At 39.2% G+C, this 15775-nt stretch overlaps 1 protein-coding gene across 1 annotated transcript in view; it reads left to right on the top strand.

The window, feature by feature from the left end:
- The window catches only part of LOC126456518 (juvenile hormone acid O-methyltransferase-like), a 76306-nt gene that overhangs the window by 17614 nt on the left and 42917 nt on the right, over nt 1–15775 (top strand). Inside the window, exons 2-3 of the mRNA XM_050092266.1 lie at nt 963–1183; nt 10867–10999. Of these exons, the coding sequence (XP_049948223.1) occupies nt 963–1183; nt 10867–10999 (354 nt within the window). The remainder of the gene's footprint in view (nt 1–962; nt 1184–10866; nt 11000–15775) is intronic.

Raw genomic sequence — 15775 nt, 5'->3', positions numbered from 1 at the left:
TTTATTTTTCTTCATTTCCTCACTTACTAAACTTAATAAATCACCGTTTCAGAATTCTCTAACAGCTGCTTCTGTACAACATGTTAGTGTGGTGAGACTGTGTAAACTAAGCTGCGGTTTGGCGAAAGAGGCAAATTTTAACATGACAGCAAGAGAAATGTGCTGGGTTTAACCAAAATTCGCCACTCATGACACTTATCTGAGCCGGCCGCTGTGGCCTAGCGGTTCTAGGCGCTTCAGTCCGGAACCGCGCTGCTGCTACGGTAGCAGGTTCGAATCCTGCCTCGGGCATGGATGTGTGTGATGTCCTTAAGTTAATTAGGTTTAAGTAGTTCTAAGTCTAGGGGACTGATGACCTCAGATGTTAAGTCCCATAGTGCTCAGAGCCATTTCAACCAGCACTTCTCTGAAAGTTACAAATGGTTAACAAGCCAGGCGAAAATAATTTGCTGCATTTTCGGCAGAATTCTATTTAGATACTAACCAAAACAAAGGTGATAAACGTTTTTGAATGGGCACCATGCAAGTGTGGGGGTGGAGGGGTCCCTCTTAATATTTGCAAAACATGTCAATGTAGGCTTCAGTTTAGATCTGCACTTTCCCTCCAGCGCTCGGCATTTCCTCTATAGCACCTGCCCACAACTACCACCACCACCTCTCTCCCCATGCATGCCTTGCCATCTGCGTATCTCCTAGCCACGGTATTCTGCGCGGACTCTACCCTTTGGGCAATGCTGTGAGGCCTGGGCTGGACGAGCTGAAACCTACACAGTGTGTGATTGTAGCAGCGGTGCTCTCCATTCGGCAGCTATCTGCCCTCTTCTCAACCTTTAACGAATCTGAACCACCGCTGTAATACCTGCGTATCAATTTGCACCTTCTCAGAAACTGAAGCACCAATCAAATTTACATGCTGTGCGGCTTACAAGGGCAAATATTAGAGTGCAATTCTGTACTGGCAGGTTTTAGCCCCACGGCTGCCACCTTTCACGAAGCTAGTGGCTTGTGACATCAGCACAAAGAAACTGGAGTTCTGCAGGCAGCACAACGCTCTGCCCGGCACCATCGCGTACGAGGAGCTGAATGTGTTCGAGCCGGACCTGGAGAACTCCGCTGTGTGGCAGTACGCGCCCTTTGGCAAGGTGTTCGGTTTGATGCTGTTGCATTGGGGGCCCGACGACAGGTACGTACTCACCTCGTCGCTTTAAGGGCTACACCACTAGATGAGTCTTGTTTAACTTCTACAACTGTAATGCACGAGGGATTACACTTGATCATTCTAGCTGTGGATTGCTACTGTAATACCTCTACGTGCAAGAAATATTGTAATCAATCAGCGATACATATTTTAAGTTTATACGTGCAAGAAATATTCTAATCAATCAGCGACACATATTATAAATTTATAAATATTTATAACAATTTCAATCCCAAAGAAAGCAGGTGTGGACAGATGTGAAAATTACCGAACTATCAGTTTCATAAGCCACCGCTGCAAAATACTAACACGAGTTCTTTACAGACGAATGGAAAAGCTGGTAGAAGCCGACCTCGGGGAAGATCGGTTTGGATTCCGTAGAAATGTTGGAACACGTGAGGCAATGCTGACCCTACGACTTATCTTTGAAAATAGATTAAGAAAAGGCAAACCTACGTTTCTAGAATTCGTAGACGAAGAAAAAGCTTTTGATAATGTTGACTGGAATACTCTCTTTCAAATTCTGAAGGTGGCAGGGGTAAAATACAGGGAGCGAAATGCTATTTACAATTTGTACAGAAAACAGATGGCAGTTATAAGAGTCGAGGGGCATGAAAGGGAAGCAGTGGTTGGGAAGGGAGTGAGACAGGGTTGTGGCCTATCCCCGATGTTATTGAATCTGTATATTGAGCAAGCAGTAAAGGAAACAAAAGAAAAATTCGCAGTAGGTATTAAAATCCATGGAGAAGAAATAAAAACTTTGAGGTTCGACGATGACATTGTAATTCTCTCAGAGACAGCAAAGGACTTGGAAAAGCAGTTGAATGGAATGGACAGTGTCTTGAAAGGAGGATATAGATGAACATCAACAAAAGCAAAACGAGGATAATGGAATGTAGTCGAATTAAATCGGGTGGTGCTGCAGGAATTAGATTAGGAAATGAGATGCTTAAAGTAGTAAATGTGTTTTGCTATTTGGGGAGCAAAATAACTGATGATGGTCGAAGTAGAGAGGATATAAAATGTAGACTGGCAATGGCAAGGAAAGAACTTCTAAAGAAGAGAAATTTGTTAACATTGAGTACAGATTTAAGTGTCAGGAAGTCGTTTCTGAAAGTATTTGTATGAAATGTAACCATGTATGGAAGTGAAACGTGGACGATAAATAGTTTAGACAAGAAGGGAATAGAAGCTTTCGAAATGTGATGCTACAGAAGAATGCTGAAGATTAGATGGGTAGATCACGTAACTAATGAGGAGGTATTGAATAGAATTGGAGAGAAGAAAAATTTGTGGCCCAACTTGACTAGAAGAAGGGATAGGTTGGTAGGGCATATTCTGAGGCACCAGGGATCACCAATTTAGTATTGGAGGGCAGCGTGGAGGGTAAGACTCGTAGAGGGAGACCGAGAGATGAATACACTGAACAGTTGCAGAAGGATGCAGGTTGCAGTAGGTACTGGGTGATTAAGAAGCTTGCACTGGAGAGAGTATCATGGAGGGCTGCATCAAACCAGTCTCTGGACTGAAGACCACAACAGATATTTACTAGGTTGGTGCATAAGTGTGTAGTCTTTTTTTTTTTTGTATGTTGGTATTCCCACTGCTGTAGATTAATTTATCGGCTATCATTTTTTAATTTGTAGTTCACTGTTGTTATTTGAGGTTACATGTTGTTGTTTTGTCACGTAGAAGTAGTGTTTGCAGCTGTGGACTCTAGAAAATGGAAGGCCAAGTGCAGAAATCGGAACATTTCCGACGTATTCTTCTGTTTGTGTTCAACAGACTGGTGGCAGCAGGAGAGGCAGCCAGAAACATTTGCGCCTTCTATGGGGATAATACCATTTGACAGTGCACAGCAAGAAAATGGTTTTCTTGTTTTAAGGAGGATCGTTTTGACGTTAATGACTGTTAAGACTTTCGGTGTTTGGTGAAGATGTGATGAACTGTGATTGTTCCACCATTCCACGATTCACATGCAATAGGGGAAGGTTCAAAAATCGGGTATATGCATGCCATATGCTCCAGGCCAAAATCACAAAAATTTCGGCTTACCACATGTGTTTCCTCGTCATCAATTGGGTCGTCAGCAACACCGACAATTCCTATATTTACGCATACGTAAGGAATACAAAGGGATGTTTGAGCCAAAACAAAGCAGAAACTCCCCGTAGAAAGACCTGCGCGCATCCACAAAAGATAATGTTACGAATCTGCTGGAACAGCGACGGTGTGGTGTACTACGAATTGCTTCCCTGCGGTGTAACCGTCACTGCTGACATTTGTTGTCAACAACTGAGACGTCTTGCAGACGCGGTCCAAGGTCAACGAACAGGAACACTGCGTGAAGTGATGCTACTCCACGATAATGCCCATTCGCATTCTGCACACTGACACAAAATGCTACACAGGAGTTGTGTTGGGAAGTGACTCCGGACCCATCTTATTCACCTTGTCTTTTCCGCTCTCTATTGAACACCCTTCAAGGGACTTCCTTTCCGCATGAAAATGCGCTCTGCACGTGGCTCGACGAGTTCCTTGCCTCAAAACCACGTGACCTCTACAGTCACGGAGTCGAAAAGTTACCTCAGCGTTGGCAGACTTTTGTAAGTAGTGAAGGAGAATACATTACTGATGGCTAAAATCTCTGTTATTGTTATCTCTTGTGTTTATTAAACTTATGGCGAAATCCTACGAACCCTACCAACTCAATATATCTATTGATGTCGATAAAAGTAGACTACATTAGGGTTGTTATAAGGTCACCAATAGAGTGTATCATTTATTAGAGCAAAGGCATGGCTGTGTGCTCCGTGCGGCTGCCTCGAGTCGAATGAGCATGCTGCTGCCTCAGAACAGGATGTACTTCCTGCCCCCCACCCGTGCGCACAGCGCCAGCGCGCCTTATCAGTCCCGACTGCACAACCCACAGTTTGATTTTCAAGCAACACGGGCCTAGTAAATCTAGGGCCCGTGTTGCCCGGCTGCGTCGCTCAACGACTAAGTCCCACTCAAGGTCACCCGCCTTACACAGCAGCATAAGGCTAAGTCACACTGGTCCAATTACATTTGTTGGTTGCAAGATTAACTTTTCATGCACTACTACAGAACTTGTTTACAAGGATTGGAGTCTTACTATGACAGAGACATTATAGCCTATCGCACCTTTTCTATTGGTGTACAGGGTGATAGGAACTATGGAACTGGTGTGGTACATACTGATAAACCATTTTCATTATATACAAGAAACAGGAGACGTGTTAATGCTAACGAAAGAGTGAATGTTTGGGCCAAGATTGATGGTACTTTATCAAATTATATTAAAGTACAAGGTGATATTACTGTATACTATCATTCTTAATAAAGAGAACCATCCTTATCTATCCCGTGAGATTTTTTTTTTTTTTTAAATAAAAATACTAATTAGGCTACTGAAGCATCTTTCTCTTTTGTGGGTTGCAGGGGTTACGACCCCAGGGGAGGTGGGTGGGTTTTATTTCATGGCTGTGTGACTTAGCCTTATGCTGCTGTGTAAGGCGGGTGACCTTGAGTGGGACTTAGTCGTTGAGCGAGGCAGCCGGGCAACACGGGCCCTAGATTTACTAGGCCCGTGTTGCTGGAAAATCAAACTGTGGGTTGCGCAATCGGGACTGATAAGGCGCGCTGGCGCTGCGCGCACGGGTGGGGGGCAGGAAGTACATCCTGTTCTGAGGCAGCAGCAGGCTCATTCGACTCGAGGCAGCCGCACGGAGCACACAGCCATGCCTTATCGTCGTAGAAGATACAGGAGGAGCAGACTACCAGTCTTGCCTCATTCAAGTACACACACACACACACACACACACACACACACACACACACACATACAAACTAAATATCATCCATCTTTCATCATTTTAAAGGTGTAGGCTACTGTTTAAAGAGAGACAATGTTGTTGAGAGAACAACATTGCAAGTAATGTCATATCCCTACATAACCTGCTTCAACCCCCATGCGCTTGGTCCTTCTCTTAAGAAACTCCCTAAATTCATCCTAGAAGAAGCTTTGTGGTACTGTGCACGTATAAAACTTTTGCACCGCTTCCGCAACATCTTTATCTGAGAAAAAAAATCGATTCATGCAGGTGCTCGTTCATCGGACTAAATAAGTAAAAATCACTTGGTGCAAGATAACGACCCTACGGTAGGTGCTCCAGCAGCTAGAAATAGAGATTAAAAAATGGGTTGTTCTTATCAGCTGTATCACTGTGAGCATTATTCTGAAGCAAAATCGTAGATTATATTTGGAAACCTTCTTCTCCTTTTCGTTTTGGTGTTGGGTTTCAGATTTCGCAGCACCTCTCAGTGACTGTCTCTATTCACTGCTTGACTTTATTACAGAAATGGATCAGCAGTGGATCTTTAATATCCAGAAGCATTGTCATAATCTTTCTCGCAGAAACATGGCTTCTAAACTTTTTCCTGTCGATGGAAATGAAAGTTTTCACACCATGCTCGCCTCTTACTCTGTTGTTAGTAGTGACCGACCCGCTTTTCATGAAGGATTAATAAGAAACTGAATATCTTCCTTCCTCTTCAGAACGCGTTAAATGTGGTTTCGAATTTTCAAACGTCCAAGATTGTGTTTGTCAGTTGGCGTAGTACCGAGTGACCACAAACATCGCGATACCTTAGAAATTCATGGATGACTTCATATGCTGAACCGTTGTTCATGTTCAACTCTTGCATAATATCATCAATTCCGGAACGACGATTATCACGAATCATTCTGTTCCGTCCGTTTTCTAAGTGTTCGGCCGACCCTAAAATGAAATTTTTTGAGCGAGCAAAACTAATCGATTCGATTCTGTTTCAGAAGCGAAACTAAATTGTTTTCAAAAGATCATTACTAGTATCAAAATTTTGTAAGACTGTAATATTGGTTATACAAGTCATCAATAATAACTTTTTCTCAGAGTAGCACTAATGCAGTGGAGGTTAAGGTTGCTCACGAAGTCCACATACAACATACATAAGCTGTGCTTTATCACTGATGATAAAAGTGAGACGTATACGTAAAAAATGCTAAATATTTCAAGAAAGTGTCTTCTTCAAGTTGTAGGTAGTTTCTGCAATAGTCCAGAAATTGTTTCATTAGTCGCTTCGAAACAGATAAATGAATTAACTGACAGCACAACACAGCACTAACTACATAAGGGCTACTATACAGCACAAAGAATAATAATTATTGTTCTTACTATTAGTGGATATAGTCAGACATAAAGCATTAACAGCCTGAAGTCTTCCAATTTGCGCCAGTTCAGAAGTATGGAGTGCAGCAATTATGTGATATACGAACGATAAGTACAGTGCACACATTTTAACTTGGTTGATTTTAAATGAAGTTGTAGCGTGCAGGTCAAGCATGTGCCGCAACGGAGAAGAGTAATGCAGGGCAAGTATGTTTTGTAGCAAGAGTCTACCCTCACTGTTAGCTTTCTTATCTGAGAAGGAGTTGTGGGTAGCACTTGCGATGCACCAGAAATTCCTTCCTCATTCAAGTACACACACACACACACACACACACACACACACACACACACACACACATACAAACTAAATATCATCCATCTTTCATCATTTTAAAAATAAAAATGTTCCACGAAAAGTCTTTCATTCTACAGTTTAGTTAGGTGCTTAAGTTGGGGATAATGTGGTAGATGGGGTGGGGGGAGGAGCAAGGGAAGGCAACAGACGGCAGGGGGTGGGCGGGGGAACCACTGATCTATGATGACTGACAGCATGGAATCGTGATACTCTGAACTCTCGACTGTCTACAACCGACAGGTTTTGCACGACGCAACATAGCAGCCCTATTGCCATTTTCGCCATCATCATAAAACTTGTAGTTTTTGAGCTGTTCAGTTAACAGAAACTAATTAGCTATGTAAATTATGCATTAAATGTCATGATTGTAAAAAGCGTTGATGAACAGTGGCTTGAAACCAAATATGCTTGTCATTAATTGGAACGTTATAATAGGTCATTTCGTTCAATAGCAGCAGTTCGACCGACTCTAACATTCACACTGCCCGAAAAATTTGGGTCATGGCCGTTACTACAAACAGATGTTGGTTCAGAATTCCGTTTTTTGCTGATCACTTATCAATTGATTCTAAGACAACCGTGCTATTATGAACTGTACTTTTACTATGCGTGCAACATGATTTGTCTAAGCTATTATCCTCTGATATTTCCCGAATGGTTTAAGTTATCGCATTTCTGTTTTCGCCCAAATGATTTTCTGAAAATTCTTCACTAAATGGTGTATAATCTCTTTTCATATCTGTATTAATTACAGAAATAGCGTTATCAACTTCTGTTTTTCAAACTGAAGTGTGGTAATTTCCGCTGCTAGTATCATAGTTCGAAAACGCGAATTAAATGGCGTTTCACTATTCAAAATCTGATTACTAGGTTCGGAGTAATTAAAATAGTTAGAAAATAGGATTTATTTGTTTTGAACAGCCGACCGCTGTCTCGTGTCGAAGTTCGTGTTGTTACGCGAAACTGTTGCATCATGCTGATGGAGCGTTCCAGTTTGAAGAAAACTCACAGAGAGTCTGCTTACAAAGGCGGAATAGTGTAAAAAAAGTTTCATTAAAACTGACAGCAATCACAAGTTGTTGTTTGCATCAGTGTCAGGCAGGTGCCAGAGGCAGACAACTTTGGTTTACTCCCGTGCACGCTGGAAGGCAGAAGCCAGCTGTACTGCATTTGTAGAGGAACAAACTTCCGTGTTGCTTCTAACGCCACTTCCCCTCTGTCTTTGTCAGTCGAGAGAAATCCGTTGTTAGCTGAACATCCATTGTTACTGATGATGGGCAGGTAGTCTTCATATCAACTTCGGACTGTATTCTGACAAGTTTAAATAAACTGTTAAAATGTTGATTAAAATCTTCATGAATTAAGAATGAGCAAGCTTTCCTTTGCTAACGAAACTAACCTATCTTCGAATGCCAGTTCTTCAAAGTGTTTGTTAACGAAAAGTTAAATACAATTAATATCTCTCTTTACACAGGGAACACAATCAAGTCACAGAAATGACGGACTGTTGTATGTGCATTACACACTTATTGTTGAGAGCACTCTCGACACTGTTGATGCTATCGCTATAAGTGTACCACACTCCAACGTGCCTCCTGACATTTATATTGCAGTCAAATTACATTCAAGATTTGTCGAAATTTTACAAATCTATCTTTTCTCAAAGATCGATAAATAGTCTGCTACATTCAATTCTGAATCTACTAAACAAATGTATAAATTTCCATTCCTAAAACATTCACTCACAAAATTGTAGCGTATGTCACTATATTCTGAATTTTTTATAAAGATACCGTACCTAGCAATACTAGTGGCCCTTAGTTGTCTTCACATACTTTAACAGGATCATCAGACTTTGCATTAAAAACTTTCAAAATATCCCGAATTAACTTAATCACAGTGACAACTTCTAACAGTGCTATGTATTAAGCGAAAGTAGAAGATTATGTAACACTCCTTGTTTCTTAGGTTTCCAAAATATCATATTCACAAATAATGTAATTACATAGCCCGATATAGACTTAAGATCTACACAATCACCTGCTCAATTCACATCTACAAAAAACTTTAAGAGATCAGCATTTTCAGTCGATCTATATGATAACTTCAATCATTTTGTTTGATGCAAGTATTTCAGCACCCACAAAAAATACTTAAAGTGAGTATCATTTTAATAATTTTGAAACCTACTCAATTAGTTTACGATGTAACTTACATCTGGTCGTGTTCCTGGCCTAATATGCAGCAGAGCACCTATCAATTTCGTGTACTTAATATAATGACTTGAATCTTGTGCTGGTTATAATTTCAAAATTACCTTCCATTGCTGCACTGTACAACTCTGTATGTGTAATCCAATATTTAATAGCTAGAGATTCAGTATAGCTGTCCTGACTAAAAGCCATTACACTCTCTTCATAAATAAAATCAGTATTTATCCCAAGATAATTTTTACTTCACTCAAGTCTTTCTAAATCGCTTCGGTAACAGATTCTTGATTACTTGTATTTTCCTTTTACCTTTACTACAATTTAGCAAATTATAACAATCACATGAAGATCACCTAATCAGTACTTATCATATTTAGTTCTTTTAAAATGTGTACTCTTTAAAGACTAATCCAAACAACCATATGATGATCTAGAAATTTCCTCAGATCATATAATACTTTAAAAAACTTACAGACAGTGCCTGTTACATACTCATATCCTGGTGGTTGCTTTACATAAATTTTTGAGAAGACTTCAACAGTTTGAAATGCCGTCTTTACATCTATTTGCTCTGCAATTAAGCCCTTTTGGCAACAATATGACAACAAAAGTTTCAACGTTTGTATCGTAGCAAGTGATGAATAAACATCATCCACAAGTTCTTTTGTTGAAAGACCCTTACAACTAATCTTGTTTCGTAAGTGCTGTCAGATTTCTTGTAAAATCCCACTTTACATCAGGAACATTTACATTCACTTCTTTAATTATTAGCTTTTCATGTTTTATTTTTATTTAAGCATTCAGTTTCCTTATCCATTTCTTTCTCCCAAACTTTTCACTCACTACTACTCAAAATCCCCCCCCCCCAAAAAAAGTATTTTCTGGCTATCAGCACTACAGAAGTTTACATGAATGGAACTACTCATGACACAGTCATTAAATCAATCAAGCACTCTACATTCCCTAGTTGACACCTCCTCAACTCAAATTCTTGTTCTTGTTCATGACTGACAGAACGCCCTTTAATACCTTTTTCTTCCATTTGCTCGTTTATAGATTCATTGTCTATGTTTTTGGTATCGCAATCATAGTCACTAAAATGTTGTCTCACTGAATTAGAGTCCTTCAGATCAATACCCTTGATGTCCTCTTCCATGTTACCAACATGTATGGCAATGATAACTTCATTGTAAATCAATACTCTGCATCCAATTTCACTGTACCCTATCAAAATTCCCAAGCATGCTTTACGAGCCCTCGTTGACTTTCTCAGCTCTTCTAGTTACGTACGAAAACTTCTTCTCGAACGACATCTCATAAAGATTTTTCCTTTGAATAGTATTAGTTAAAGTTCTGCTCTGAAGGTACACAGCTGCAAAAACTAGTTCAGGCCAGGATCTCCTATCAACTTTTGTTTCATCTAGTAGGCATCTTGACATATCTGTAAGTAACCTGTTGTATCGTTCAGATGTGCCAATTAATACGTGTGCACAGGAAGGACATCCATTTAAAATGATGCCTTTCTGTCTTATAAATTGATAAACAGCTGAATTTCAATAATCTTTCCCATTGTCACATCTCAATTTCTAAATAGTTTTACCAGTTAAAGTGTCACTTTTATTAATGTATTGTACAAAATAATCATAAACTGGATTTTTAGATTTAGTAGAGTAGGGAGGAGTCGATGCGTATTATTTTGACCATGTTTGTAAAATGCATTTAATTATATTAAAAGCGCATTATTTTCCGTCGTGTATTTTCGCTGTGAAACAGTTTTACCATATTTCTTTTATGTTACCTTTTTATAACTGAGTAAAGACTAATGTGTTCGCCACTGCGGCAACTTCGTCTAATAAATGGATATTGTCGCAGGCATGCTATCCAGAACATTCACAAACTATTGGTACCTGGTGGAGAAGTTGTCTTCAGCATAATAGCTAACATGGTGTTTAGCGCTGCGTATGAAGACATGGCGAAAGACTCGCGCTGGTCGGAGTACATGCAGGTAATGTGCAGGTCTAAACAATTTTAGAAATTATTTGGAAACGATCACTAGTAATTCCATAGAAAATTCTACCTTTCTCTCAACCACAAATAAAGTGACCAGCTAGGAAGACTATTCTTATAGAAATATGTAAGCTTTTGCTAAGATTTTCTTAGTTGTTCAACGATCTTGAATACTCGACGTTTCGACCCCTCTGCTGTGATATTATACAAGCGTCTTCTGGTATCAGTGGGTGGTTGAGCAATCAGTATTAGACTAATTACAGTACATACAGAGGCATCTGAGCAGTCATTTTTCCATGCTTCAGGAGCTGTTGAATGGGAAGATTCAGTGCCTCTAAGCAGGTTGATAACAATAAATGTTAATAATAACAACAGTCGTCCTCGAAAAGCAAAGGTCTCGATCCACAACCCTTAAATTTTATTTAAAAAAAACACTCGCCAACACAACATCGAAAATAAAATTGATGAGTGAATGTCAAAACTATTTCTTAGCAAACTGGCGTTCTCTAGGGCGATGCTTTGTCTTCTATTCCACTTTGGACAAAGTCACCTGAAACTAGAATTTTGGAAACCCATTCGACTTGGAAGACCTAAAACCGACATTTCAATTTCTTGCACAAGTTTCGCAGACGATCTGGCAAAACTAGCAGACGATGGGACAACAGCAATGAGACACATACATTAACGGAACCTGCTAAAAGAGTTGGTCTCCAAATATCCTGCCAAAAATAACATAGTACCACCGCTCAAAACATCTTACTCAAAAACTAATCCCGAAATATGGACAAATCGAGAGAAATTCAGGCTTCAAGCATTTAGGCAACAAAATGTGTACGTCCATACGCACGAAAATCAGGCATTATAACATAGTAATCAACCCCGAATACTTGTAGGGTAGCTAAAAGCTTACATTAGACTGAATAGGTGATCTGAAACATATTCTAAATAAGAACTCAAAATTCTGAGGAAGATACTCTGCCCCCAAAACAACAGAAGGGGGATACAGATTACAATCCGGGAAAACAACCAAAAAGTATCGAGTCTCGTGGCTGACAACAGGAAAAGAAGATTGAAATTTTATGGGAATATCCATAAACGCCCAGGTGCAAGACTCACTCACAAGATTGAGACGCACTTACAGCAACTCAAAACCGTATCGTGGGCACAGGAGATCAAAAAGGTTTCAGAAAAGACTCATTTAAATCCATGGGAAAAATCAGTAGCGAATACGAAGTAGGCTGATAGACTGTAGAAAAAAATTCACGGAGAAAAAATGAGAGCAGCTTGGAAACTGAAGACTGAAGCATAATAGCTTAGGGTGATGCGATGGGGTCCAGGCGTACCTAATAATAATAAATTATACTGTCCCCAGAATACGGCTGAGCTGGAGTTCTACCAAACTATTATGTATGGCTCTACGTTGTGTAGAGCACTGGTTGCATCCGCAATTTCAGATTAATTAACAATTCAAATGAACCCAGTTTTCTATAACCGTACAAATAAAAAGGTAATTGAGACAAATATTTTGTATAAAACTGAAAATTTAGTTTAGCAAATTCAATAAACGCTTTTCGCTGGTGTCTATTGTGTTCCTAAACTGTTACTTAAAGCGAAGTCCTGCGCCAGGTATGCTTAAAAATGTAAGGAGAATGAATGGGCAACCTGTGACTAGTGACATTATAATAAATAAAGCAAAAAATTCTTAATATGCCGAGACAAGGCTAGTTGTGGATGGGCTTTATGAAATGGGCAGGCTGGTCTCTAAGACGCCGTAGGGAAGTATGGCAAAAGTTTCCATAGTATTTTGAGGAAAAACATCACAAATCTCAGCTGTATGTCACCACGCTTCGGAAACAGAAGAACTTTTCGATAGGCCAAATAGCCAAGGCTGATGAGATTCCAATTAGGTTTGATACGCCAGGTAATTTTACGATTGACGACCGAGGGCAAAAGAAGTTATCATCAAAACATCAGGGTGTGAAAAACAGCTTATAACTGAAATGCTGGCAATAACAGCAGATGGGCGCAAACTCCTCCCTTTCTTAATCTTCAAGAGGAAAAGAAGCCCAAGGACCCCTAAAAATGAAAAACTTTTCCCTGATAACGTAATTGTTCTATATAAAGAGAAGGGATGAATGACTGAAACTTTAATGCTTCAGTGGCTCCGAAACTTATGAGAACTCCGTCCTGGTGGGCTTTCCAAACTAGCATCAATTATTTGTCTTGATGCAGTTTGGTTTACTTTAGTTTAGTTATGTCATGTCCCGTAGATCATTTTCACGATTATTTTACCGATATGATGTGGAACAAGTCAGATTACAAGATATATATACACACATGAATAGTCCTAATATTAATATTACTGAAATTTTTAGTTCTACACATGCAGCTACATTTAGAGGTACTTTTTTTTACCAGTTCTGAAACAGAAACTCGGCCATGGAATAGAAGGAATTGTCCAAAAGAAATGATTTTAAGCTTGATTTAAAACTTCATCTGCTACCTGCCAGACAATTTATGTTGTTGGGAAAATGATCAAAGATTTTTGTTGCTGAATGATGTACTTCTTTTTGAGCAACTGACAGCTTCAATAATGGATAGGAAAGGTCATTTTTCCCTCTAGTTTTGTATGAACATCACTGTTATTCGCTAACTGAGATGGATTATTGATAACGAATTTCATTAGCGAATATATGTACTCTGATGGTGCAGTTAAAATACCTAACTCCTTGAACAGGTGCCTACATGACGTCATTGGGTGAACACCTCTAATTATTCTCACTGCTCTCTTTTTTGCAATCAATACTTTATGTCTAAGTGGTGAGTTACCCCAGAAAACTATTCTATAAGACAGAATTGAGTGGAAATATGCAAATTACGTTAGGAGGCTGATCTGTTTATTACCAAGACTAGTGATTGTACAAAGAGAAGCTGAACTTGATTGTTCGAGAAGCTCAGTAATATGCTTCTTCCAGTTCAAGTTGTTATCACCCAAAAAATTGGAGAAATCTACCCTGTTAACTGAGCCCTCTTCAAATGCTACATCAATTGTCGGTATGTCTCTATTCAATGTACAGAACTGGATATAGTGAGTTTTTCCAAAATTAGGGGAGCGTCCATTTTCTGAAAACCACTTAATAATTCCTTGAAAGACATCCTTAACAATATATTCAGCTGCTTTTTCTGGAATGAGATTTATTATAACACTTGTGTCATCTGAAAATAGTACTGGTTCTGCTTGTTGAATGTTAAGTGAGACGTCATTCACATCAATAAGGAACAGCACAGACCCAAAATTGAACCCTGTGGGACTCCCTTTGTGATAACTCCCCATTCACTAGAATTAACCACCCTCCCAACAATATTTGTGCTATTCAGCACAACTTTTTGCTTTCTATTCGTTAAGTATGCTTCAAACCAGCTGTGTGTATAACTTCGAAAATCACAAAAAATACAAACTGGCGATAATTTGCTATTTAGGGCCTGTACTGTTTGATGGGTAAATGTGTAGATAGCATTCTCAGTCGAGTAACCCTTCCAGAATCCAAACTGTGACATGATGAGTAAATTATTTTCTCTTAAATGTGAGACTCCTCTTGAATACGTAACTTTTTCGAATATTTTAGGAAATGAAGGCAGTAATAAGATTGGTCTATAATTATTTAAGTCACTTTTGTCCCCTTTGTTATGAAGATGTTTGACAATTGCGTATTTCAATCTGCCTGGAAAAATTCCCTGACAGCAAAGCGTTACATATATCACTAAGGACTCTATTTATTAAATTAGAACAACACTTCAAAATTCTGTTGGAGACTCCAACAACACCACATGAACTCTTGTTTTTCAGTATATTTATAATTCCCTTAATTTCAGTGGGGGATATTGGTGCTAATTCCAAAGGCCTAAAGTCTTGGGGAATAACATCTTTAACATATTTTTTTGCTTCTTCAACTGAATCCTTTAACGCTATTCTTTCTGATACATTCAGAAGGTGATTGTTAAAAATACTTGCAACTTGTGAATTATCACTCACAACATCATCATTTAGCTTTATTGCTATGGTATGCTGTGAACTGTCACACTGCCCTGTTTCCCATTTGACAATATTCCATATGGTTTTAATCTCACTATCTGCATTATTAATTTCTGTCAGAACACACAGTCCTCTCGACTTCTTAATGACTTTCCTTAAAATATTACAGTATCTTTTGTAGTAAGCAAGTAACGTCGGATCCCGACTTATTCTGGCCTGTCCATATATTTCCCTCTTCCTCCTACACGATATCTTAATTCCCTTAGTAATCCATGGCTTACTTGACTTTGTAATGGCTTTTTTGGGTAATGTTGCAGGAAAGCAACTCTCAAATATTGAGACAGATTTACGGTGGAATAAATTGAATTTGGCGTCAGCATTATTTTCTGTGTTTACTTCATCCCATTCTACCTCTTTTAGGTTACTCTTAAAACTCTGTACCCTGTTCGCATCAATAAGCCTCCTTGCCTTGTATGAACCTGCCTGAAACCTCTAAGGTGCTATATGTGTTATTTCCATCAACTGTTCATCATGATCAGATAGCCCATTAACAACTGGGTACACCTTAATTGTTTCTGTCTCAGCACTGTCTATGAAAATGTTATTGATAAGTGACCTACTATCCTGCTGCACACGAGTTGGAAAATTTAAAACAGATACTAGATTGTAACAGCCAAACAAAGATTCTACCTCATTTTTCCTATCCATATCTTTTAAGAAATTTACATTAAAATCACCACA

Source organism: Schistocerca serialis, chromosome 2, assembly GCF_023864345.2.
Source record: "Schistocerca serialis cubense isolate TAMUIC-IGC-003099 chromosome 2, iqSchSeri2.2, whole genome shotgun sequence".
NCBI classification, from domain to species: domain Eukaryota; kingdom Metazoa; phylum Arthropoda; class Insecta; order Orthoptera; family Acrididae; genus Schistocerca; species Schistocerca serialis.
Note: the sequence above shows the minus strand (reverse complement) of the source record. Positions and strands in the feature narration are given on the sequence as shown.